The sequence below is a fragment of the Diadema antillarum genome, unplaced genomic scaffold, assembly GCF_040938485.1.
Source record: "Diadema antillarum isolate AM-2024a unplaced genomic scaffold, OU_Dant_1.0 scf00000058, whole genome shotgun sequence".
Lineage (NCBI taxonomy): Eukaryota > Metazoa > Echinodermata > Echinoidea > Diadematoida > Diadematidae > Diadema > Diadema antillarum.
This window is the reverse complement of record NW_027270947.1, coordinates 470,870-498,263: the sequence shown is the minus strand read 5'-3', so window position 1 is coordinate 498,263 and position 27,394 is coordinate 470,870. Positions and strand designations below refer to the sequence as shown.

At 40.0% G+C, this 27,394-nt stretch overlaps 1 protein-coding gene across 1 annotated transcript; it reads left to right on the top strand.

Moving 5' to 3' along the window:
• Window positions 1–5,789: 5,789 nt before the first annotated feature.
• On the top strand, window positions 5,790–25,387 carry LOC139715966 (monocarboxylate transporter 13-like). Its single transcript, XM_071627514.1, has 6 exons — window positions 5,790–6,167; window positions 9,559–9,855; window positions 13,632–14,122; window positions 19,301–19,526; window positions 20,399–20,542; window positions 24,463–25,387. The coding sequence occupies exons 1-6, from the start codon at window positions 6,011–6,013 to the stop codon at window positions 24,723–24,725; spliced, it is 1,578 nt and encodes a 525-aa protein (XP_071483615.1). The 5' UTR covers window positions 5,790–6,010; the 3' UTR covers window positions 24,726–25,387.
• Window positions 25,388–27,394: the final 2,007 nt, after the last annotated feature.

The following is a 27,394-nucleotide window of genomic DNA, read 5'->3' as shown; positions in this document are numbered from 1 at the left end:
ACAACAACTTTAGACCTACATTGGGGGGGGGGTGGGAGGATGGGGGCATTTCTTCTTTCTTTCATGACCACTTGTGTCGCTGGCTATTATTGATCTGACATTCTGTGACACATTATACTCGTAATTTGTTTCATCTTACGAAATTTGAAGAAGATGAAGAAGACGACCACGAGAAAGTAGAAAAAAAGAAGATGAAGGAGAATAACTTAGACAGAGGATTTGAGGAGGAAAGTATAGTAAACTGAGTAAAATCATGTTGCAACTATTTAAATCATACTCATTAATACACAAGTTAGTAGATGAGCATAAATATTTATGTGCAATAAACATATATACAAAGCATGTAAATAAGGTACTAATAGTAGATAATTTTCCAGTCAATTTGACAGAAATAATTGAATGCATGAAGGCTGGAAATGGATGGGGCAACAGAAGAGTGGTGTGAATTGGTTTTTGTTTGTTTGTTTGTTTGTTTATTTCAAAGAAATGTAAATCAAAATCAATACAAATAACCTCGATAGGATTAACCTCCCACCTCGCCCCAACACGTACTCCCGTTTCGTTAGAGTTATGATTGAGAATTACCCTCCCCTGTTCTGTCGTTTTGCTGAGATGCTGGTATCATTTTGGGAATAATTTGAGTGGTAATAATGAGAAAATCATTTAACATTACAGCACTCAATTTTGTTTGGTGCTTTTTTCTTGCAACTTAAATATATTACCAACGGATTATCGTATTGTTTTTTTTATTTTAAAACAAAAAACCTGAAACTATTCCATCAAAAGTGTGCATAAGATCGAAAGAAAATTTTTGTGTATACGACCATGAAGTCAGCTAGCGTTTCTTTCCACTCCTTTACATTTAAAAAAAAAATAAGAAAGAAGTGGTTGACATCTTCAGCAGCACAAATCCAAGGAAGGCTGATGCTCTCCTTCTTGTAAAAACAGGTTACAATAATAAAACTATATAGGCACGAAGAACATCAGAGGTTTTTCTAAATTGCTTATACATTCGTCAAACCAAACTATTAAAGGTAACATTAAGATCAGGGAGGTGAGACTCACCTCCCTGATTTGATTGACTTTTGCGTTTGAATATAATTTCCCTCCCATAGTAGGGTCTGGGAGGGGTTAATAAACTTTTTATGGATACTGTGTCCACTATTCAAATTCATGATTAATGTTTCCGTCTAGATGTTTTCATTGCAACTGATTGACAAAATTTTCCTACATCGACGTAATGAAAATATCTCGAAGGAAGAATTTAATGAATTTGAATAATTATACGCAGTACCCGCTGCATGCTATAGGATTAGAACCAATACTTGCTGTTGGGCGGAAGCTCGGTGGTCTAGTGAAGATGACGCCTGTCTGGAGCTCAGGAGGTTCGAATCTTGCTCGAGTATGTACGCCCCTGATTTTTTTTATCATGGCTACTACTAAAACACTGATCAATTCAGTGCTTATTTACGTCGATGTATAGGGCAATTTGTCAATAAGTTGCATAGTGTTCACTATTTCCAATTTTGAAACCCCTCCATAAAAATTCTTTTTCTTTTTTTAAGAACAGTGTATTTCTCTGTAGTTTGACTTCATTCTCAAGCGTGATTTTTCACAGCCAACAACTTTACGTGATTGAAAGTCATGCATCTGTCACAATGAGGAACCAAAGACACAATGTTCAGGAGAGTTGTAGAGCGCCCTCCCTCCTGTGTTCAATATGCAATCTCCTCTTTCTTTCTTTGTTTTGTCTTGTTGTTGTTGTTTTTTTTCTGGGTTGGGTATTTTCCTTCCGACGTGTAATTCTCATGGTCGACCCTATTCAAGAATATTATTCTTGAGTACTTATTAACTGTTTCTTGTCGTTCTTTGCAGTCAGTGTGTGTGTGTGTGTGTGTGTGTGTGTGTGTGCATGTGTGTGGTCATAAATAGGCCTAGTCTGTGACATAAAAGCGAACGATATAAAATTATCATAATGCGCCGACTCTTGTGCACATCTTCATAATATTTTTGTTATAAATCAAGTATACAAGTATATCAATTAACTTTAAAGAATTGAAGATATAGCCTTAATAAAAGAACAATATTAACAACAATGATGATAATAATAATAATGATAATGATAATGATTACAGTAATAACAATAATGATGTTGATAATAATAATAATGATAATAATAATAATAATAATGATAATGATAATAATAATAATAATAATAATAATGATAATAATAATGATAATATAGTAATGATACTAATACTAATACTACTAATAATGATAACAATGATAATAGCAATAATGATGATAACAATAACAATAAGAAATAGTCTTTCTTCAAAGCGCATTTCAAATAAACTGAGCAATGGAAAACTGTAAACTGAGCAATGCAAACTAAGCAATATTGTGTATAGGCATGTAGTGAAAAATCAACAAACATTACCCTGGGATTACAGGCAACCAATGTAAGTTTATTTGAGTACTAAAAGGAGATGCACAATCACGCGCCTACATTGAATATTATAGGCATGCTCTAAACTCAACACGAGCTGCTCGTTTCTGGACACATGCTTTGAAATCTTGCTACATCCCCACGTTCATCCAAAGCAGAGTTAGAGTAATTTAACCTAATGATATACTCAAAAACATTAAACACGATTTGTCATAACCTGTATACATACATCCAGTATCAAAAATTTAGCAACTCTAAATGAGATGTTATAAACAGTGATTGAGAGATTTGCATAATGACGAAATGTGGCTGGATATAATAGTGATGAATCAAAAAGCACTCCAAGTTTTCTAATATCAATCATCAATCTCAAATCTATAACACACAGTCAATTAAATTTTGTTGGGTGACAATACAATAAGGAACTCTGTTTTGTCTTTATTGAGTTCCAACCCATTTCATTATGATACTTTATTTAGCCTTTATCATACTTGTCGCTTCAGAAGGAAAATATCAAGTTGATCTGAAAAGGAATAAAACGTTATATTTTTTGAGAGAAGGTATAATAATCATATAAATCCACATACGCAATCAGAGTTTGTTTATTTTTATGTTTGTTTCATTTTTCCATCTGAGAAAATAGCTGAATAGCCCATTCTGCTGCACTATACTCTAGCTGGTCTTTGATGGGGTCTATAGTTGGATGTGAGACGGACCACTTCCTAGGGTTATGCACCCTATAGCTTGCTCTTTGCGATGAGTGAATTACGGGGTCTATTTTTTTTTTCTTTTACGTGCAGGAGTTGTGACATATACTTTTCGATCGAGGGACAGAGTAGAAGGGACGATGATCAGGCCCTACACGATTGCTCGGTTAGACCATGGACCTAACTGTTAGGTCCATGGTTAGACTCGGGATTCGAACCTGGGTCCTTTGGATCTGGAGGCATGCAGACGCGCTACCGACTTCAGGTCATAATCTATATGGAAATAACCACCCTCTTCATTCATCAGGGTCTGAAAAGTTAATTGTTCGGTGCCGAAAATGAGTGTCGACCTAGTTTACAGATCGTCTTTTTTTACAAAGTACTTTGAACTCTTATTTTTCAATTTTTTATGTTTTATTGAATCAAATGAAAATCACAATATTTTCAAACATTATGGGATGATTTACAAGAGTGAGGAAATAAAAGAAAGTGCAGAAGGAGAGAGAGAGAGGAAAAGAGTGCGTAAGAGAAAAAGAAAAGGAGCACGTAACCCATTAACACCAAGGGGAGTAATTTTCAACGTGTGCAAGAGGAGGATAAGTTTTACAGGGGCGTCCCGAGATAAGGCGGACTCTTTGTGCAGCACGTGAATGATAAAAAGCTTTTAAAGTGCCAAGAATAATAACAAGAGCACACAAATACAACAGATTAAGTGCATCTTGTTACATTTCAGTTGTGTGCATAGTTGTTGGAATGCGATCATTATAGGGTTATCATTCGTGATTCTTTGGCCGCTACAAGATTACACTCAAACATTGCACAATCCATGCTGTCCATGCACGAATAATATTCTCACAAAGTTGATAATCATAACGTCAAAACATCGCAGCTTTCCAACATACCGCCATCTTGTGACGTCATGCATTCTATATCAAGCCATTTTTGTATTTGGTCACTACTCGCGTATAATTTTTTTCACGAATAAAAAAAAAAAATGGAACCATTTCAATGATGCAGATGGGTTTTTATTGAGAATGCAAAATGAAGGCCTAAACATCATTATCCTTCATTTTGTTGCATCGACCATTCGGTCAAAGTGTAAGTGCACGCATGCCTGCGTAAAGTTCAAACCACTTTGATGAAGAAGCTATGTTATTGTGCTGATATACTATAGTATCTTTATGATAAGCTGCATGTTCAAAGATTCGTCTGTGTATAGTCCTGATCTATAAGATGAATCAGCTTCTATAGGAAGTTTCATTGCATAACATTTTGCACGATGATTTTGTGAGCTGCTTTTGCTGGGATGAATCATAAATAAATGGTGTAGTGCGAGCGATAATCACACGGATCACAACAATTTCTTAAATTATGTTGAAATACATGCCATGTATAAATATTTCATATCTGTCGGTTTTCTGAAATGGTGTCGTTTATATTTGCTTAATCTCGTGAAATGTTCGATCTTTTGTAAAAATAATAATAATAATAATGAAACATTGAAAGACTACAAGACTACAAGTTATACTATATAATGAATTTTATAGGTCCATCCCCCACACCCCCCCCCCACAATCCATATACCGCAATACCTTTTTAATACTTTTTTTTTACTACTAAGCAAACAATCTCATTTTGATTATATCATTCATTCATTACTATACAAATTGTATTATCTATATCCATAACACAAAGTGGCCTTTCTTCTCACCTTCATTTTACCTACCATTAAATATCAATATCCATTTGATTGAAGTTTGGAACCACACTGCACAATATTTCAGTTCGAGTGCGTCGAAAGGCATTTCCTGATGGTGGATGTGCAATTGTAGACCCTATTCTATAAAACAAAACCAAAACAGATTCTCAAATCTTTTTCCAGCTGTTCTCACTTTTCCAAATGTATTGAAAACGTATTACGTATTGCTAACTTTTCTTCTTCTAACTTATCTTGTTCTACAAAACTTTCAATCAAATATTCCGTTGGCGATGTATTATTTTTCCTTCCTAAACAAAATGTAATTTCTTGATCAAAATTATAGCGTGATTAACTAATCGAGCTTTTCCTTTGTCTGGTAAATCAATACCAAAAAGAATCTCTTCCCAACTCAACTGTCCGCAAATCAACATAATCGACAAAAGAATTGCTTTTTCCCCAAAAATTCTTTCCAGAGAATTCACGTGTATAAAATAAATGCTCAAAACTCTCTTTCTCCTTACGACGAAAGGACAATATATTATCATTTACAAACTAAATAAGTGATGATTTGTGTACACAACTCCATGCAATAATCTAAATTGAAAGTCCCTCAAAACGGAGCTCAAAGTGTTACTTCTTACCCTACTAAAAATACATTTTGCATCTTTATCAGAAAAATCACAAAAATATACATTTCTCATTTTTTTCTTTCACCAACGAATCTTCACTTCTACTTTCTTCACCGATTCAATTTAACATTTGGAAGTAATCTTTTCGAACTTGAGGGATTTTTCTGTCATCGGATGATCGATCAACTATTATCAGCTGTTTGCAACAGCATGCAGCCAGCGCATGATGATGCATGCGATCTAGCAACATTCAACATTCGCTGGTGCGATACGTGTGCACGTGTGTGAGGGTCTCCGAGCTATGATGGCTGAGCGGTAAATATTCAAACAAAAGACGGCAATCCGGAAGTACACATTGACAGCCCTTGGATGATGATGAGGCCTAGTAATCAGTAGTATTTGAAGAGCGATGAAATCGAGGGATCTTCTACAACCTATTCTAGGCTTGCTGTAGCAGTAGCAATCTTCGGGAGCAGTCCCTGCCCTGCGCCTGTCATCAACGTCGCGTCGCGACGACGGGTTCGACATGATGAAGGGACTGCTGTGGCTGCGGGACCGGTGGGGCTGGTTGGTGACTGTAGCCTCCTTCATACTCTACTTTATTACTCTCGGAGTGCTGTATTGCTATGGTTTGCTGTTTATCAGTCTACAGGAAGAATTTAAGAGCAGTGCCACATTAGTAGGTGAGTTATTCTGCATCATCTGTCTTCACTTACGGTATGTGTTTTTATTTAGTTACTAGTTAGGCAGAGACTCCAACCCAAAGCACCTTCTGATCTGGAGATTCTCCCGCCTGAAACCCCTAGCAAACGGGAGACTCCAAGTTGATGTGTGCGAAGCGCGAAGTTCCCAGGGTTCTAGATGCTCTCTGGTGCTATATAAGACTTAATTTTTGCAACATACAATAGCAATAAGTAAGAAATCCTTTCGAACGGGAGACACAGAGCCAGGGCGGGAGAAATTAAATCTCAAACGGGAGAACGGGAGATTTTGCAAAAATGGGTTTTCGGTGGGAGATCTCCCGTCGAAAACGGGAGAGTTGGAGTCTCTGGTTAGGTTCCTAACCTAGATCTATTCAACGCTAGAGAGGTGGGTTCAGTGACGTAGTCTATATAGGCCTAACGTTAGATCTGACGTTAGATAACTGCCTACAGTCTACACAATAGTTATACACTACTGCACAGTGACTAAATAACCAGTTTGCGGCAGGGTGCCTATTTCTGGCAGGGGCACTTTCATTCATCAATAAAAGTTAAAACAGCTAATGAACATCATGTGTGCTTCGTCCCACTTTAGAACACAAGCAGGAGTTATATTCGCAAGCGCATGGGATGCATTGGGGGCCTTTTCATCAATGAATGAAACGGTCCCTGCTGCAAATAGATCTAGACAATAGGCACCCTTTACAAAGCCTGCTGCAAACAGGGTGTTTCTAGGCCTAATTAGCTAACATGTTAGAGCTAGCATTCTGGTCACAGCCATTGGTTGGATGGATAAGCCCCCCCCCCCCCCCCAAAAAAAACAACAACAACAACAACAACAACAAAAACGTAAAAAGACAAGGAATGTAGTATGAAATTTCTTTTTTTGCTGTTGACCCTGCTTGGAACGGAGTAAGAAGTCGAGTTTTATTTGATACCTAGACCCTTCTATCTAGGATATCTCACGCATGTGGCCCTGTGGGTAAATGGTCGAGGTGGCTCACAGAGTCGCAGTCGCGTCAGCCGGCTAGCCATGTCTTGCAATCAGTCGGCTTGAAATTTCAACTTGTACATTCACCCCCTCACCCGCCCCCCTCCCCCCAAAGAAAAAAAAAAAAACCTACAATTATACCTCATTATCTTTTTGATAGCATGTCATTCTGTCACCTCCAAACTGGCCATACTCATCTGTGGAGGTCAACATTTAAGGTTGACCGACAAGTGTCTAATTCCGCAAAAAACTTCTCATTTATAATAATGACATTTGCTGGGTCAGTTTTTAAAGTTCGAGCGAAAAACTGATCCAGCAAATGTCATTATTATAAATGAGAAGTTTTTAGCATGACTAGACAGACTTGTCGGTCAACATTTAAGGGAAACGACCTTCTTGTTGCCATTGATGTCAAAAAGTATTTTAAACACACACCGATCCTGCAATCTCATTGGCCGAGAGCTATGTGTTTATTTATACTGGCCGCACGCTGAGTCACAGCACTTGGTAAACATGTTATCGCACACTTCTGGCAAGAGTACGCGCTCTTGTAACAAAGGTTCGCGCATTAAGCAAGCGTTCGCGCACTTCGTACGAGACGCCTATTGGCTAAAACAACCATGCATCAGTTTTTACTGATGCATGGTTCTGAGGAGAAACCATACATCCAGTAAAAACTGATGCATGGTTTTCGGGCTCTCGTCTATGATAAGCCAAAAGGAATTGCATCCAGTAAATTTGTCATCAGGTAACACGATAGAAAATGGGTTTTTTGGCAAGAAAATTACCCATTCTATAAAACAGATGACGCACATGTCTTTTCGTGTGTCAGTCGGAATATAGTGTACATGCGGTAACTATGGAATTTAGCCTAAACCCACATGACTTTGCCTCGTGGGTTAAGCATTCCATAGTTACAGTACCTTATATGCACACAATTCCGGCTGACGCACTCATCACCATTTGGTGGTTATTGGCAGGTGGTTAAGTATTATAAACAGGTGGTCACTATAGCAGGTGTAACTGTATAATGTTAAAAATGCCATGACATTTGAACAGCTATGAATTGTTTATACTGGGTACAGAGTTTCAGAATTCATAGTGATTGGGCTGGGGAATAAGAAATCACAACGAGCAAGGATAATGATATGACAACATTATTTGAAGAATGTATGAGAGTGGGGGGTCAAGGAAGCAGAACAAAAGAAGAAAACACACATGAACTATTGTGGGTGAACTTTTAAAGCAAGTGGTATTGAAATAGAAATACTTTGCTACATTTCTGAAATATGCGAGCCTCTTATATCATCATCCCGGGTGTTCAGTGTACTTTGTTTAGGGTTTTCACAGCCTTGGTTCTATCTGTTTGGACAACAGTAAATTCCACAAGTCTATACATGGAGTTGTTGATTTATGTACTGCATGATGTGAAATTATGGAAATTGTCTGGACTTCTGCCCCTTTGCACATGTTCAAGGTCAAAGGTTGTTGTCAAATTCTTAAAATTTCATCATTTCCTCCATATCTCTGCAGTGTCTTCAGGTATTTTCATGAAACTTTGATAAAAGAGGGCTGGATAATCAATGTTGGACTGTACTTGCTCTGTGAAACAATTTAGCCATCCAAATGAAACCTAAATTATATTAATTCTAAACAAATGCTGAACACATTTGTAGTAGTGCCAAACTTTCCAACATGTCATGCCATATTTTTTACTTTTTGCCAGTTGGGTGAAACTGTCATCTCACAATGTCAAGAAGTACTGTAGACAAGTTGGGGGAACAATGCAATATAGCGGAGGCATGCCAGTCACCACAGCAACATTTCTAGCTTCGGTCTGACTTTGATGAAACCTGACATAGCACACAATTATTCTATTTTGCTTTAAGGACGAATATATGCAATTGCAATAAATGCATTTTGACTTGTGTAGATTTATAATACCCTGATTATCACTTATGTGTCCATAAGAATATCTAAATCATTCAATGTATGTGCTTTTTATTTACAATAATTTTTCTGATATTTTTCTTCAGATTACTTACCCCTGGGAAAATAGTTTCAAAGATTTTGAGTAGTAGAATGTACTGTGCCCTTTTGAAAGGGATTATAAATACTTTAAAAGTGGATATTTTCACGCGACTAATTTTTAGCGCTAAGCGCAGTAAGAAGACTTTTGTGTGTTTTTAATTCCGCGGTATCAAGACATCAACTACAGGAACATATGGCAAGCAAAAATATTCGCTTGCTTTTATTTTCTCGCTAGTTTTTGATTGCGCGAAATGCGCGAAAATTTTAACACCTCAAAAATTTCCACTTTTACAGTACACTATTGCTTGCTGTGATGTCTTGCATATCATATTGTGCTTATTTGTATTCGAGGATGGATCGGATCCCTGGCTTGGGCCATCTCTACCCTCACAAGCCCCCTGACTGCCCTCCTCCTGCGCTGCTGCCAGACCCGAGCCATTGCTGCGCTGGGGGTAGTCTTCTGCTCATCTAGCCTCCTCATCTCGTCGGTGGCACCCAACGTCTACACCCTCTTCGCCTCGTTCTCCATCATGTACGGGATGGGCATCAACTTTGCACAGCACTCCACCCTGTGCCTCATCTACACCTACTTTCCGAACAAGAACTCCACGCGTACCGTGTCATTTGCACTCACCGGATGTCAAGTTGGTGAGACATCTAGATATTAATGGTGATGAGCTTGATAGCAAAATGAGGACTTTGAAAATGCATCATATGTGGACACATAATTTTAGACATAGAATGGTGTTAGCCTTCTTCCTTCCTGCTAGTCCTACCCCACCCCCCCCCCCCCCTCCCCGACACACAAACACAGATCTAGACATGGACTAGTTTCTACCACTCTCATCTGTCTTGCGTCCCGTTCATCATCAGACTAGCATTTCACTGATTTTAGATTAAACATTACATCATCTGTCCACAACACTGTGTATCACAACTCCCTTCATCAAGTTTAGCAATGAGAAATCAAAAGACTGCATTTCCTGTCATTATCTTATCACTTTCAAGCAATGCAACTGGTCTGTTTGATCCTGTGAACTGTTTAATAGTCTGTCAGAGGGGATCAATGTACCATGAATAGCAGTAATCTGCAACTGAGATTTGCCTTATATGAAACAGTCAATCAGTTTCTGCCCAGTATAATTTCTCGATAAATGAGTTACTATAATACTAACCTCTTGAAAAAACACCACAAACAAAAATAAAACATGCCATAAATTGAAGTGTTTTGAAAGAAATGTGTGAAACATAAGGGGTGGAGCTTCAAAAGCCTTATAGTGCAACCACGCAAGCAGCAAAGAGTTTGAAATACCAAAATGCCAGTGTTAGGTGTCATCTCATTTGGCAGTGTACTGTGGGGACTAGCCATCTTTGTGGTTATGTCTTTGATTTTGCAGGTTTAGAAATCCTCCCTTGTAATGCACTTGTCAATTGTAGTCCCGGCCCATGGGTACCCGGGGATGGCCGGGACTTGCATCCCACTTGCAATTTTGCGATGTTAAACCACCCGGCCAGGTCGGGCAAAATTTTCACGGAAATCCCCCGCTAAGTCCCCGGCAGGCCGGGCAAAATTTAAGTTGAAATCCCCGGCCAATTCCCCGACAGTCCGGGCAATATTTGTGCAGAAATCCCCGGCCAAGTCCCCGACAAGTCGGGCATATTTGCATAGAAATCCCCAGCCAAGTCCCGACCCTCAAGGCCCGGTCACACTGCCCAATCACGCAAGAAATTTGGTTGTGCGTGCTTGTCCGTTGAGAATTTTCGCTTATTTACGCGATGAAAATCACCGATGAATTGCGCAAGAACTGCGGAAATATCACTCAAAAATCACTAAACCAGGCACTTTCAGCGCATAGGCAAGCAATAAAGGCCCCAAATAGGGCGAATTTGTGGTTGTGCGCGACGACTGAGGTCCACGGAAAATTTATCACAATGAATTGCGTATGAATCACGCATGATTCGCACATGAACGTGATAGCGGCAACATTTTCGCAAACGATCACTGATATTCCACGCATATTTCGCGCGTTTTTCGCGTAAGGACAACGCAAACTACGCAAAAATTACATAAAACAGAGCAATACTGCCTATAACTTTTGGTTTTACGCGAAGCCGAGTTTTGAGCTGCTCAAAAACCTGGCCTTTGAGGACCTGTCACACATGCCCAAAAGTGGCGTAAACGCATGAATCACGTAAGAAATTCGAGCCTTATTTACGCGATACATGCGCATTTCATGAGTTTGTCTACAACGTGGAACCTTCGTAGTTTACGCAATTCCGGGTTTTGAGGAGCTCAAAACTCGGCTTCGCGTAAAAGTTTAGGCATTATTGCGCTGTTTTACGTAATTTTTACATAGTTTGCGTGGTTCTTACGCGAACAATGCGCGAAATATGCGTGGAATATCAGCGATTGTCTGCGAAAATGTTGCCGCTATCGCGTTCACCAACGACTGTCCGCTGACGATTAGCAGACATGAATAATGACGCATGTTTCGCGCTTGTAACACCTACGTATCACTGAAAATCACTGAAAAAAAAATATTGGCGTAGGCCTATGTAACATCTCTAACAGAACACGCAAATAAGCGCATGTATAAATTACGAAATGCTGATCGATAAATCACTAATGTATCATTAAGAACTCACGTATGATTGTGGCGCTATATTTTTGTGTGATCTTTCCGTAGTTCTTGCGCAATTCATCGGTGATTTTTCTATGCGTAAATCAGCGAAAATGGTCAAATTCTCGACGGACAAGCACGCAAAACCAAATTTCTTACGTGATTTATGCGATTACGCAACTTTTGGGCAGTGTGACCGAGCCCGCATGGAATCGCGTAAAGCGCAGATCCGGCGCACATCCGCGGACAATACGAGCGAAGGTTCCACGTCAGAAAAATGCATGAAATGCGCAAATCGCGCATGTTTCGCGTTAGGCTCTATTTTCTTATGTGATTCATGCGTTAATGCGACTTTGGGCAATGTTACCGAGTCCTCAATAGCGGGGAATTGCTAGTCAAGCGAAATAATTTATGGTCACATTACCGTACTGGAAATGGTACAAGTCATGGTCAACTCTCAAGCAAAATCTGGCTCAATCCCGGCCAAAATTCCCACCCCAAATGCCTGCCATTTGGTTGGAGCGAATTTCCCCCGACAAACTCTGGTTTATTCCCCGCCCACCGGGGCAAAATGAGTGAATCTCCCCCGACAAAGCCCGGTCCATTCCCGACCCACCGGGGCAAATAAATTGAATTTCCCCCGACAACACCCCGGTACATCCCCGGCCCACCGGGTCAAATTAAGTGAATTTCCCCCTACAAAGCCCGGTCTATTCCCGACCCACCCGGATGAAAAAAATGCTGAAATCCCCGCCCAACTTGGTTGCAAGTCCCGGCCATCCCCGGGTATCCATGGGCCGGGACTGCAATGTACAATTGACAAGTGCATAATGTACATGAAGAGGCCATACAATTGGACATTCTTGATATCTATCTCTGACTTATCACTGTCTATGTTATCTCTGACAGAGTCGTGACAAATTGATTTTTTTTTTAATTGTAGTTTGAGATGACAAGCATCACAGACACAACACAAAAGAATCTTGCACAATCAATGGTAGCCACACAGTCAAGACAATGCGATTGAGATTCTCATTCTAAATGCTGTGATGAATGTTATGCAACAAGTCATATATCTTTCTTCATATATCCATCATGTAATTTTGCTCTATTCCGTCTGACCTCCTGTTTTTATGCCTCCGTATGTTTTCGGGTTGTCCGTCCATCCATCCTTCTTTCCCTGTGTCCATCCTTCCGTCCGTCCTTCTGTCCGTGATCAATTTTGTGGACAGCGTAACTAAAAATCCTCAAATCCCCAAATACCTGATCTCTTAGACTGTATAGCCATTCATCCAATTACACCTAGTTCAAGGAAAGTATATACATTTAACACATTTGTGACAAACCTGTCATTTTAATATTTTGCCTATTATGTGAAACTGTCATCACACATTGTCAAGACATTGTACTATAGACCTGTTAGGAGAACAATGCATTATGGCGGAGGCATACCAGTCGCCATAGTGACATTTCTAGTTGATCCCTTGCGTTTTCAAACAACGAATTGAATGCTACATTGAAGGTTAGATTGAGTCTCTTTTGTTATTGTATTGGCTATCCAGGGCTATTTTTCCCCTGAAATATGCTGTAAGTCCCAAGCCTTCATAATCTCTATCACACAATCAATCTTATAAGAACTACTCAGTGGTATAGGTGATGAAGCACGATATGTCTTGGAAAGACTATTTCTTCTCCACTGGGTCTGTGTTCTGTTTCATCATCAATAATTGTGATGTGCAGGAATGTGACTGGTAATCTGAATATGATGCCACCCAGTCTTTTTTTCCTTCACTGTCTCTGCAGGTTTGCTTTCCTTGAATCCCCTCATGGCTTATTTCGTGGCTACGATCGGTTGGCGGCCGGCACTGCGCATTTTCAGTGCAATCGTTTTCGTTCCAGGAGTCATCAGTTGCATCATCTTGCTTCCCCCGAAAAAGAAGACCACCGTTGGGAATCCCGAAACGGGGAAACGTCTGGCCTTGTACAAGGACCCAGGTGATACAGACAGCCAAATGAAGGGTACAGATTTCTCAATGCAGTGCAAAGGACACGACAGTTCAGAGCCAAAGTTGAACGCTCGCGGTTCGCAGTGTGGAAAGTTTGACTTTTGCGAGTGCTGTCACACCGACAGTGGGGAGAGTGAAACGGAGGATAGGGGGAGCGAGGACAAATGTTTACAAGACATGACCAAATCTCCTGTCCAAGAGAGGCTGTCAAAACATCCTGACACTTACTTCTTTGTGGCTGCTCTGGCCACTCTTTCACTTTCCTGGACCTTCTTCAATGTCAACTTGGTAAGTATCAATAAAGCTGTGATGTTTCATTCCATTTGTCACACTGTCTGTGTAAACATGTGTATGAAATGTGTGTAACCAGGGCTCGACACCAACTTCTTGTCACAAAGATTTTTTAAATCTGAAGTGTTGGCATCCCAAAACAGATGCAGCTGCCAGAAATAAAAGAAAACATAGAATTCCATTTTGAATCTTAGTTGTCTGGTCGGGCCATCAAAAGATAGCCTTTTTTTAAAGTTTGGTGGCCAAACATTGATATTTGTGACCCTTGGCTGCCACTAAATACCAAGCTCTGATATAAGAATTTCTGTTGTCCAATAGTGTAGTGATATACATGTAGCATGCATTATGTGGTTAAAAAACAGAAGAATTAATATGTTGAAATACATGGATGACATCATGAAATCAGATGATGAGCTCTGATACATGTTCATGCTTCTGTGTGGAATATTACCACAGCACACTGATGAAAGAGGAAAGCAGATGAAAGGAAATTGAATAGATTAAAAGCCCTTTGATATACCTACATACAAACACTCCACAAATGGAATTTGACCTTCAGGAGCCAATTGTCAAAAAGGGAACACAAAAAACAATTAAGAAAACTTTTGATAAAAACCCTTGGAAAGCACATGATAATGACATACTTATCACTCACAATGGTATTTTTCCTTCCCCCCCCCCCCCCCCACCATTGTCTTATCCCTCCCATGCTTATCAAAATGACTGATAAATTTTCAGTACATCTTTCTCTCCCCAGACTGCTATGTCATGATGTATGATACAGATTAGTGTTCAAATGATTTCATATTTTCCATTCCTCATGTTTCATGACCCGCTACAACAAAGGGATCCGAAAGTCAGGGCAGGACAGTTTTCTGAAAATGACATGACATTATTCCCTTACTCTTCCACTTTAATTTCACATATAACACAACTCATAAAAGTACTCTGTTGTGGAGATATCGATGACTTTATTAGCACATGTCGAGTGGTCTAGGAAATCAGCGTTTCGAGAAAACTGCTTTCAAAGTTTTCCTTCCGACGCTATCATGATCAAGGGAAGGCAAGACAGTTTTCACCACTTGACAATAGAAGGTATGCTCCTAACAACCTCCGTGATGTTTTTTCAAGCTTAGCGCCAGCAGTCTACCAGGATGCCACGCACTGACCAATAAGATCACTCCCTCGTTGCTAGGGGTGGAGTCTAGCTGCGGCACTAAATCCAAATCTTCGGACATGTTTCTGTTCCGTTGAAAGTCGGAAAATCATGGCCCAGAAATTCGCTACTTTCTTGCATTTACTTTGATCCTTTAGCTTCGAAATTTTGGCAGATGATAGATGATACATTGTAGACTACAAAATTATGCCAAAAACAGAAATCCGATCATTTTTGACTGATTTTGATGATCTGACTTCAAACCTGACTTTCTCGGCTCAGCAGTCAGCAACTATAGGATCCTTTTGTCACATGTGTTTTGCGTGTGTTTTGCTATGAATGCTCTGTGAGGACATGAAAGAATAAACAGTGCTTGACCACTGAGGAAGCTACCGCAATGAATATGAGAGCTAAATAGATGGATGAAGAAATGTTATGTACAAGTACATATCATCCTCACGTTAGAATGCTGGCTGGAAATAAGAAACTTTGTATTCCTAAAAAAAAAAAAATCAAAAGTTGGTTATCCAATTATATCCTCCTGGAGTACTCTAAAATGAAAAGTTTTTTGGTTTTCTTTAAGCATTCTACTACTGTGTTTAATTGCCTAGCCTGTTGCACACTCTACGGCATCGCATCTTCAAAGCTTGATATTGTCTAAACTGTTTACCCGGTTGCCAGTTGTAGTATTATTTCTGCGGTTGGATTCTTAGAAAATAAAGTGGGACAAAGAAAACAAAATATCAGAGCTAAGAATTCTACTATTGTGTTTAAATGCCTAATCTGTTGTGCATTCCACAGCATCTAATCTTCAAAGCTTCATATTGTCTAAACTATTTACCTGGTTGCCAGTTGTAGCACTTTAGCCCTTTTTACACTTGTGTTTCTTAACCCCGTACTTTCTCTGACCCAGGACTATCGTTAGTCCCATACCAATTTTTTCAGCTTTTTACACTCGCCAATAAATCCCATACTAAGCTCTTGTCCTGGGCTAAGGAGAAAACTGACCTTTTTACACTCGTATTTCTTAGTCCTGTACTTTCCAAACCACATGAATATTCATGATACGCTGTGCGCTGTACAAGTACACGCACGCACCGGCAGCACTTGATTACCTCATTTCTGATTGGTCAGTGGGGGTCGGACTTCACCTCCGTCGCTTAGCCCAGGATTATTTTTTCGTTCTGTTTACACTCACTTGCTTGGCACCGCAATTGTGGGGTTAGCATGTGGTGCTGACCCTGCTATTTTGCAGGCCCAGATAGTACGGGATTATCGGTGGGGCTAGCCCACTTTGGTAAGAACAAGTGTAAACAGAAAATTGGCTAAGGAAAGTCCGGTACCAATGGTGGGGCTAAGGCCCCCCCCCCCCCCCCCCCCCCCCCCCCCTTAGCCCCACCATTGGTACGGGACTAAGCAAAAATTTGCAAGTGTAAAAAGCCCTTTTTTCTGAGGTTGGATTCTTAGAAAATAGAGTGGGACAAAGAAAACAAAATATCAAAGCTTAGAATTTTAGAATTTGAAATTACCCATATCAGGACCCCATGGCATAAAATTGTGGTAACTACAAAATTTATGGCAACTGCAGTCAGTGAGAACCATGCGTGATTTGTTGCCTTTGATTAGCTATGGAATAGTGTTGCTGTGGTAGTTATCACTGATTGCAGAGTTACCATTAATTTCAAATCTACCATAGTTCATGCAACAGGGCCCAGAAGTTTGATGCTTGGTGACATTTTTCAGGGTGACAGGTTTCAGGGTTGCTATATACTGCCTGAAAAGAATAAGACCATTTATCTCACAAGATACTGCCTTGTTATTATACAAAGGTTTAATTCAGCCGCACCTGAATTACTGCTCCATTATTTGAATGAACGCAGGAAAGACTTTGTTAACAAAAATAACTGTACTACAGAAAAGAACCGTTTGTGCTGTCTTACTGGTAGACAATCATTTCAGCAGTAAATCCCATTACAATTTCACTGGAGTTGAACCAGTTGAAATTTGCTGGAAGAAAGAAGATGCCCTAATTATTTTTAAGCTCCTGCATAAAATGTTGCCATCGTTTCTATGTGATAAAATAACAGTGAAACAGAATGCACATCGTATAAGAAATTCATGCGATATCCTCAAACTGAAAAATCCTATACAAATATGTTGAAACACGGATGTATTTATACTGGCATAAGTATTTTCAATGATCTCCCGAAAATATTAGAATATCAGACAGTCTGACTTCCTTTAGAAATGCTCTTCATTCAGTCGTAAATTTTCATACATGTACTCAGAGTTCACATTGAAGTGTTTGTTTAACCTGAAGAAGATAAACACCTCAGATGATTGCTGTTATTTTGTTATATTGATACCGTATTGAGTATGTTTCGTTGTGTTGTTTTTTGATATTCGTATCACCGCAATGTTTGATTTGATTGTGTTTCATTCTGTATCTTTGATTTGTTCTGTTTATGTCAAATACTTTGTTCATGGCCTCTCTGAAAAACAGCCTCTTGGCTGAGTGAAGGCTTTTAACCCCTTGATTAAATAAATAAATAAACAAACAGGTCCCAAGTGATTGTAATCTAAAATACTGTAAAAGTGGAAATTTTGTTGGAGTAATTTTTCATGCTTTGTGACATCAAATGAATTTTACATGTTTTCAATTCTGTAGGAATGAAGAGACAAGATATTATAATTACATATCACAAGCAAAAATATTACTGCCTTATATTTTTACACTAGTTCCATGTCGTGCTAAATGCACAAAAGTTTCCACACAGTGAAAACATCTACATTTATAGTACAGGGGACTCCCTTTTTAACTAAGTCCTTGAGACCAGCAGTTATCTTTTGTTCTAAATATCAAAATTTCATTGTAACTGAATGGCTAACATATAAAGATGTATGGGTGATACTTTTGGACCTGAATGTTTACTTTGTTCATTACAATCATGTTCGTTATAACGGGAGCACACTGTACTCACATGTGAGCTTGGTCGCGTAAAATGATAATAATAAATAACGCTTATATAGCACTTAATACTGACGCATTAATACAGAAAAAATATTAAATTAAAATACAGCATTATGTACATAATTACATGTGTAATATAACAACAACAAAAATTTCAGCTGTTTTTCAGCGGTGTCCTGTTTGTTTTACTAGGTGTTACAAAAAACATTTTCCACTGTAGATAACACTGTCACTGGTATGAGTAATAGCTGAATAGTGCACAATTTGTCGGAGGTGATTTGAATATGAGAGCATGAATCAGTTTCGTTAAATTCATGATTAATTTTAAAGTTAAGTTCCAGATGTTGGTCAAATTTGAACCCTCTGTACAAAATTGAACTTCACACAAGAACCAATGATGTGTATGTGAGTGTGTGCTTACAATGACCCTGAACAATAGAGACGAATACCATGAATACCACCTTTTCAGAGCTCTGCCGATTAGGCTTCTGGACTCTCTTGCTCCAAGGCACATGAATGCATTATCAATAATTCATGATGGATTGCCCCCCCCCCCCCCCCCCCACCACTGCTAGTCTTAATTCATGGTAAAGGCTAAAATGCATCCATATGAAAAAAATTAGCACATGTTTTCATGTGCTTGCATACGTTGTACACTACATTTCAGGATGAATAAAGACTAGCTGTGACAGTGGAATTTCTCAGGAATATGTAATAGAGCATTCCAATCCTGGCCATTGTTTAGGGCCATTGTTTGGGTGTTAATCACACACTGCCATTCACACCAATTGACCCCTGTGCAAAATTAAAATTTTGTGCAGAGGGTTGAAAACAGAGCAAAATCTGAAACCTAACTTCAAAATAAATCTTGAATTCTAATGAAACTGATTTACATGCTATCATTTTTAAATTACCTCCAACAAAATTGTACACTATTCAGCTACTGCTCATATCAATGTCAGTGTTATCTGATATGTAGTTTTTGAACTATTAAGGATGAAAAGTGGGAAATGTTTTTGTAACACCAATATTATGCATGCACACCCAGGTGAGTTACACGGACAGTGTGGGCATCACGGCCAACCACGGATCCATCATCCTCACCATCCTAGCGGGAGGAGAGATGGTCGGCAAAGCGCTCCTCTCCATCTTCGGAGACCACATCCCCTTTGCCAAGGTCTACGTCATCATCGTCTGCAACATCCTCTCAGCGGCCGTGTCTGTTGGCATGATCTTTGCCAGAAACTTCACTTCCATGATATCTGTCGCAATGAGTAAGACTCCTAAATACATCTGCAATGACCTTGAAAATATCTTATCTACAACATCATAGGAAGTGCAAGTAGGAAGCTTAAAAGTTATTATTTAGATGAAATTGCATGCGTCAAGTTTGTAGTTTCATCTATGTTCCAAAGGACAGATGTAAATTTACAGATCAGAGTACCTGCTTCGAAACTGGCCAGTTCCCATTGAAAATATAACAGTTACCCCTTCCTATAGTAGTGATAAGCTATTTCAACTGTTTTTGTGTGATATTGTCAACTGATGAGCTCCATCGTTGATTGTATTAGTCTGTACAAATCTATAAAGCATATTGAAGGACAATAAACAAATATCTGAAAATGTCAAACCACCAGCATAGTTTCATGTCATATAAGGAGTCACTCTTTACATATTACATTCAAGATCCACTGTCTCGTATGCATTTAGTCATATACATCTGAAGTACATAAAAATGTTGCAATTGCCATGTGATTTATGGCAATCACACTTCTCTGATTTCTTGCAAACCTGATGACTTAACAGAGGGCACTCAGCAACATTGACTTCTAAATTACACTGTTTAACAGAAAATTTTCAGAAGCAATATTTATGATTCATCTTGGCTTTGTTCATGGGACAGATGTACTAAGGCTCAGAGCATTGTATCCACTGCTTTTTGGTGACTGTTGATGGGGTCACTGTGACATACTTCTGAAAGAAAGTTCTTGATACATGTAAGTGGGTAATGGACATTGTGGTGTGAATTGGGTTTGTCGGTATAGTTCCAAATAATGTGATCAGTATGAGTGCATCATACAATTTATGTGTTTCACATGTCACCTGTGTATTGCTCCTGCACATAATCACCTATCTGGCATATCAGCCATAGGTCTTCTGAGAGCTGTGTTCAACACGGTGCCATTTGGGTTAAGCATTGAGCTGTTTGGATCCTCTCGCACAGCCGAGGCGTCTACCCTCACCATGTTCAGCTACGGCTCAGGATACATCATCGGATCAGTCATTCCAGGTTAGGCTATCTCTACACTACCTCTTTATCCCTTCCCCTCCCCCTCATACCCCTCTCCTTTCTCTCCTTTCTATTCCCCACCATATTCGCCTCCCGTCCCATCTCAATCTCTTAATCAATTTTTCCCTCTCTCTCTTCCTACCCCATCCCCCTCCTCTCTGCCTATCCCTTCCTCTTTTCTCTACCCCATTCTCATCCTTACCTCTCTCATTCCCTTGCTCCCCTTCCTCCATTCTCTTCCTACCCTACCAATTCTACCCTAACTGTCTCCTCCTGCTTTCCTTCTCCCCTTTAACTCCTCCCCTCCCCTCCTTCTCTTTCTTCTTTTTCCCTCTATCTCTTCCTCCCCTCCCCATCCCACCTTTTCTCCCCTCCTCTCTGCCTAGGTCTTTCCTCTTTCTTTCCTTCTATTTCCTCTCTTCATCTCTTCCCCTTTTCATCTCTCTCTCTCTCTTCCTCCCCTCCCATGCTACCTCTCCTCTCTCCTACCTCTACCCTTTTTCTCTTTTGCTCATTCTCCTCCCACCCCCCCCCCCCTCTCCCTCCCCTCCCCATCCTGCCCTTACTACTATCCTCCTCTCCAGGCTCAGTCAGACTAGTGAAAAGATCAAGGAGTGTAAGATTGGGAAGTCTTTGCAATCTTTTGTCCTCCGGTCACGCTAGCAGTCAAACTTCTCGATCTTGGATCGAGAATTTTGGGTCATTAGAGCGCTTGCGCAAGAAAGAAGAAAGAGTACGCCGTCTAATTGCTAGTGATTGTGACGTAACAATGAACACCTGTATAACACAGTAGCCATGTGCTTCTGTGACACCTCCCAAAACAGGTGACGGACTGTTCACGTGAAAAAGATTGCAGAGTTTCAGTTTCTAGCATTCACACTGGCAAATGATGGAGAAGTTTGGTGGGGATATGGAAATATCCCTAGTTGGAATTGAAGTTTCGCAAGAAGTTTCGCGGGAAGTTTTGTGGGAAGTTTGCAGTCACACTGGCAAAACTTTGGGATCTCAAAGATCAAAATGTTAAACTTCTTGATCTTTTGCCAGTGTATGCCTCTTCCCTCTTTCTCTCCTCCTCGTCTCCTTCCTCCCCCACTCCTTCTCTCCTTTCTCCTTCCCCCCTCTCTCTCTTCTCCTACTTCTCCTCTCCTCTCTGCCCATCTTTTCCCTCTTTCTTTCCACTTCATCCTCGCCCTCTCCTTCTCTCAATCCCCTTCCACTCTACTGCTCTACAAGGCTAATCTCACTTTAAATCAGTCACAACTTGTTGCACAAGTTTGACAAATGTTTCAATGAACAAACATTTATCCACTTAATCCAGAAAATAACCATTTTCAGAGTTCACAGTACATATCAAGTCATGATACAGTGTACCTGTAACCCTATCAATGCAGGAAAAGATGCAGCATTCCCCCATTCAGTACTGTGCTCCTCATTGTGAATATAACTTCTCCCAAATTGTTGGGAAGTCCCAATTTGCAAGAAATTAGACTTGCTAAATGTATGATATATACATGAATATGCCATGATCATGTGACATGCAGCTCTTCATGAGGAAAATGATTTGCCAGTTCTGTCCTTCGACAGTTGATGGACTTCTGCTGATATTCTGGAACAAAAACAGCTTTACCAGCCAGTGCAATCAGTAGAATTGTTCTATTTGTTTCCAATCCCATCTCCTCTTCCTCTCCTCCCCCCCCCCCCCACAACAGACATCCAAAATGCCCTCTGACTGCACAATAATTTGCACCCTCTTTGCATTGGATCATTAATTTTAAAGAGAGTTTGTGCGAGGGGGATGATTAACCCATTGAGGACGATTTGATTTTGCTACAACACACATTTCCCATAGACACCTGCCTGAGTATACTCGGGACTCGTCCTCAACGGGTTAAAGCTCTTGTGTTCCACTGGAATAGAGACCATAGTTTACCACTCAGCAGTGACTTGACCCAGTAACCACATGAATGTGTCAGAAAAGCTTCTCAACATGAAACACTAGTGTGTGTTTGCTGTAAAGGACAAAGGCCTATAATGCTCATGAACCAGAAAAAAAAATGCACATACGCACACACAACCCCCACCCCAGCCATTTCCACTGAATGCAGTTCTGCACCTGTATAGGAACAAAAAAGTGCAATATAGGAAGCTTACAACTTCCTTTACACTTTTGCACTGTAGGTGATCCATTACCCACCTGATAATCGGGAACTGCTTCAGCCGGAACTCTGTTTATTTTTCTAAATTTGTGCAACAAAATTCAATGTGACAAACTTGTTATCTATGGTTTTCACCGCTTAATTGGGGTCATAGACTGCTTGATCGAGACATATTTTGACTGAAATAAATTTCTATTGTTCATCATCAACTGTTGAAATTGATAAATGAATCATACTGGGATTTCATTTCATTGTCAGAAGGGTTCATTTCCAACCAACCCTGAATAGACTTTGCTGATTGCACAGTCTAAACATTTGCCATTTGGCCGTATAGCATGTAGTGCTGGTGCCCACATTGTACGTAGTTATACAGATAATTAAATGCACAGATGAATGTGCATTAGTGGAGATGCAGCGTACTTGAGGATATTTACAATGTTGCAACATGCACGAGGGGCAGCCAAGTGCATGTTGCATGAAATTGTGAATACTGAAGAGTGTAGGCCTACCGCATCACCTCCTATGTCACAAACTTGCACCTGTGCATTATTTAGTTTATATAACAGGCCTATGATCTGTCGTTAGATTGATATCAGCTGATGAAACTTCATATTTCGATACAATTGGGCTGTGCTTCAATTGCCTGTACAGATGATCATGTAAAGGTGATTGTTAGTGTTTGTGCTGTGCGCATGTACATTGTATGCACTCAACTGGCCACATAATGTATACAGCTAGTTACACTGCACCATTCTACACAGATGGCTAAATACCCCTGGTGGCTTTATACACCAAGCAATCAGTAATCTACCATAGGATAAAATACTGAACTGCTATGCTTTTTTTAATATTTTTGCTGCACCATTTATGCATGCATGTGCCTGTTAATAAGAAAATACAAGTGCTCGCGCATGTGACTCATTTCAGTGCTTCTTATTGGCTATATTTTTTAACCCATTTTTATAACCTATTTACTCACTGCATGTACTTACCAGGGTAGGACTACTCCTTCAGTGCAAGTATGCTGCCTCTTTCCCTGCATTGGTAGGGTTATAGGTACACTGTATCATGACTTGATATGTGCTGTGAACTCTGAAAATGGTTATTTTCTGGATTAAGTGGATAAATGTTTGTTCATTGAAACATTTGCCCAATAACTCTGAAATTGCTGTGTCCTTTTTCATTGTCATTTTTTCTTTGTTTGTGAGTGTACTGTATGTGCCGAACATTTCGCGAGGCTTTATTTATTTTTGCAAATTTTGCAAGTCAGGTGCTATTTGCAAATCTGAAAATATGCAAATATTAACTCTGATCCCGTTATCAATATGAAATGCATATGTGCACTTTCCCCCATTCAGTACTTTGCTCCACAATTGCGAATCTAACTTCTTGTAAAATTGTAGGGAAGTCCTGATTTGCAAAAATATTATACTTGCTAAATGTATGTTGTATACCAGTACTTTCAGCCATGGATTGACAGGGGTGTAATAACTGTGCATGGTTTTGTTAATAGTGAAAATGCCCACATACTACCTTTCATGTTGGGTGGTTTGCATGGGCCATATTTTAGCTACCGCTTGGACCGGAGCCCCACTTGGTAGTAAGAGGAGAAAAACTTCACTCCCTACCCCTCCCGAAGCTGTGACCCTCTGTACAAGCTGCACTTATCACAGGATTTGGGGTCACTTTGATGTTCACTGCCGCACACATCCTGATGAAAGCAGTGAGAAGTACTGTGCCAATACTTTTCCTTTCTCGCTTCAGGAGGCATCTATGATTTGACGGGCTCCTACACCTTGTCCCTAGTCTGCATGACGGGGTTCTTCGTCCTCTCGGCTGCCATGTTTCTCATTATTCCCTTCCGCAAGCGACTGGTGGAATTCATCGCCAAGGGCTGTCGTCCTCTCGGCCTCGGGAGACAGAGCAAGGAGGCATTTGGAGACCGGAGCGATACCCACGGACAAGGCTACCTCCCGGTGTCACAGGTCACACAGTCCACACAGAATGTGAGGGTAGATTTCCTCTGAAATAGAATTTGCAGATGTGTTCGTGTGTTCGTATGTAGTGGACCAGTCACCATTTCACCCACTGATGATATTTCAAATGGAGAAGCAAAAATAGGGTCCATATATACATCCAAAGTTTGATATTTAACTACCTCCTGTCAACATTCTATAGTGTGGGCATGTTTTGAAATGAAACATCTTTTTTTTTAAAGTTTTCTGTAGTATGTTGCTTATGGTGTTTTGAATTGAGCTGTTCTGTCTCGAGTACCAGATCTCCTGAGCACTTTGCCTATGTATAAAAATTCAACAGCCATTTTATTAAAGCTGTTTATTTGATGGTTTTCATTCCTGCTGCTTGTGTGGGAGGCTTATGGATATAGGAAAGAGGCGAATTCTCTATGATTGGAAAGCTTAGAGGTTGGAGAATTGTGACAATTGCTGGCATTGAGAACAGAGCAGAAGGGTATTTGATGACTCTTTTCAGGCTTTTGTGGTCACTGACTGGTCAACATCAGTGATTTTAATGCATCGTAGCAAAAGACTAGGGGCCACACAGGACAGATAACTTGGCCGGCCACATTTCATCTTTGCATGGATGCTCTGCACTCGTGTTTGGCTTGATCTCAAGGGACGTTTTTACGTTAGAGGCAATGTTTGTGGTTGGTTGGTTGGTGCAGTGTGTTGAGGGAAAGTGATTCTTGGGGGGGGGGCATTTCATGAAGTGTTTTGTCAGATATTTCATCTAACAAACTGTTACAAGCTACTGAAATCCTTGCATCTGATTGGCCGAGAGCAAATTTGTCTGACAAGTTTATCGAACAAAACACTTCATGAAACATCCCCAGGTCTCTGTCGAAATAGAGTTTCATCTGTCCTGCGTATTTTACAATCTGCCGACAAAGCACATACTTGTACAACAATGTGATGAATTGTGCCGTATGAGATGTGACTGCAAAAGCTGTGAGAAATGTTACACGTATTTTTGCGAGAAGGAGGGGATGGCTGCCACATACAGTGATTGAAAATGATATACCGGCAAAAGAAGGCTCAAAATTTATGACCAATTCTGCGATAGTTACAAAGGCCAAGGAGGTCCTCTCCCAAAAATCCTCTTTGAGTAAAGTGAACTGAAGTTGTCTCATTTAATTTTGTGCCAGCATAATTCATTCTGCTTAGTTCCATCTTCTCAGATGGAAAATGAACAAACAAACAAACAAACATGTAGATGATATTGCTTTGATAGTCTATGGAGCATTACATCATGATAGTATTTTGTATTATTACGGTGTTACATGAATGGGTCAAGATCTCAGAAATTTTCTCTGTAGCAATTGTTTTAGGGGGGAAACAAACAAACATAGGGCAGCAAGTCAGGATGAGGGTAATAAGTGGAATTAAGTGTGGAAATACAGAATGATATGAATATAAGATATATATGTATATTTATATGAAACGTCAGTTTTTAGCATATGTAAGGATATACTGTAAAACATGATATATTCGCGGCATGAAATTTTCGCGAATTGGAGCTGATGGATTTTTTCGTGGCATGAAATTTTCGCGAAGTGCCACTGGCGTTCAATGCATATAGTGTAAACAAGAACTTTCGCGTGCATTTTAAATTCGCGAATCTTGGCGCTCGCGAAATTCGCGAAATTAAAGTGCTCGCGAAAATTCCTCGTTTTACAGTACAGTGTATGTTTATTATTTTGCAACAGTGTAAGGATATACAGTGTATGTTTATTATTTTGCAACAGTGTAAGGATATACAGTGTATGTTTATTATTTTGCAACAGTGTAGTAGAATATGCAGTGTACTTGTTCATGGAAATATTTCCTGTGCTGCAGTTTGAGTAAACTATACATGTTGTTGCCCTATCTTTAACTAGACATGAAAAAAAGAAAAGAAAAGACAAACTGAAATGCAGCCTTGTTAGCCTCTGTGTTTAGCATAGTTTGACAAAGTGACTTGCTATCTCTCATGCGTAATGATATGTGTTATACATGCATGCACAGTTCATGCAATTCATATGGTATATTAGCCTTTTGGCAAGGTCTCGTGGCTGAAAAAGAGACTAACTGCGAGAGAACGGGTGAACGTGAGACCGAGCGGCGCAGCCACGAGGCCTTTTGAAACCTGACATGAATTTCTTATCTTGAGCCTTGTTTCTCGCCGATTCTCCTACCAAAAAGGGTAGTAGCCAATCAGCGACCCCATTGCTCACCACACCGTTGCATCTAATGAATACGCATAAGTATGCATGTCGGCGGCTTGCTCATCCGTAGCTGCCTGCATTGCCAGCGCAGCGTTGACACGTCCTTATTAGCATACCAACTGTAATCTGACTCATGAATATATGAATAATTCATATTCGCCTTCATCAGGAGGCGGTAGGGAAAAAAACTCAGGTTTCAAAAGGCCTCGTGGCTGCGCCACTCGGTCTCGCGTTCACCGGTTTCTCGCAGTGCTTGGTGTGGCGAGTTAGTCTCAATCTTCAGCCACGAGGCCTTGTCAAAAGGCTAATGGTATATTGGATGGCAGTGGTTGGGATTCCAGGGAATATTTCACGAGTTAGGGCCAATATTGCACATATTGAAGATGAGTGCAATATTAGCTGTAACATGTGCAATTTTCCCTGGTATTCCATGAAGTAAAGCCATCTGAGATAATTGTTCTTATCAGTGATCAT

What these genes read in the sequence shown, in the direction of transcription:
- LOC139715966 (XM_071627514.1), top strand. Translation starts at nt 6,011, where the DNA reads ATGATGAAGGGACTGCTGTGGCTGCGGGACCGGTGGGGCTGGTTGGTG. An exon ending in GAGCAGTGCCACATTAGTAG is followed by an intron (nt 6,168 to 9,558) that starts GTGAGTTATTCT and finishes TTTGTATTCGAG; the next exon opens with GATGGATCGGATCCCTGGCT. An exon ending in CATCGGATCAGTCATTCCAG is followed by an intron (nt 20,543 to 24,462) that starts GTTAGGCTATCT and finishes TTCTCGCTTCAG; the next exon opens with GAGGCATCTATGATTTGACG.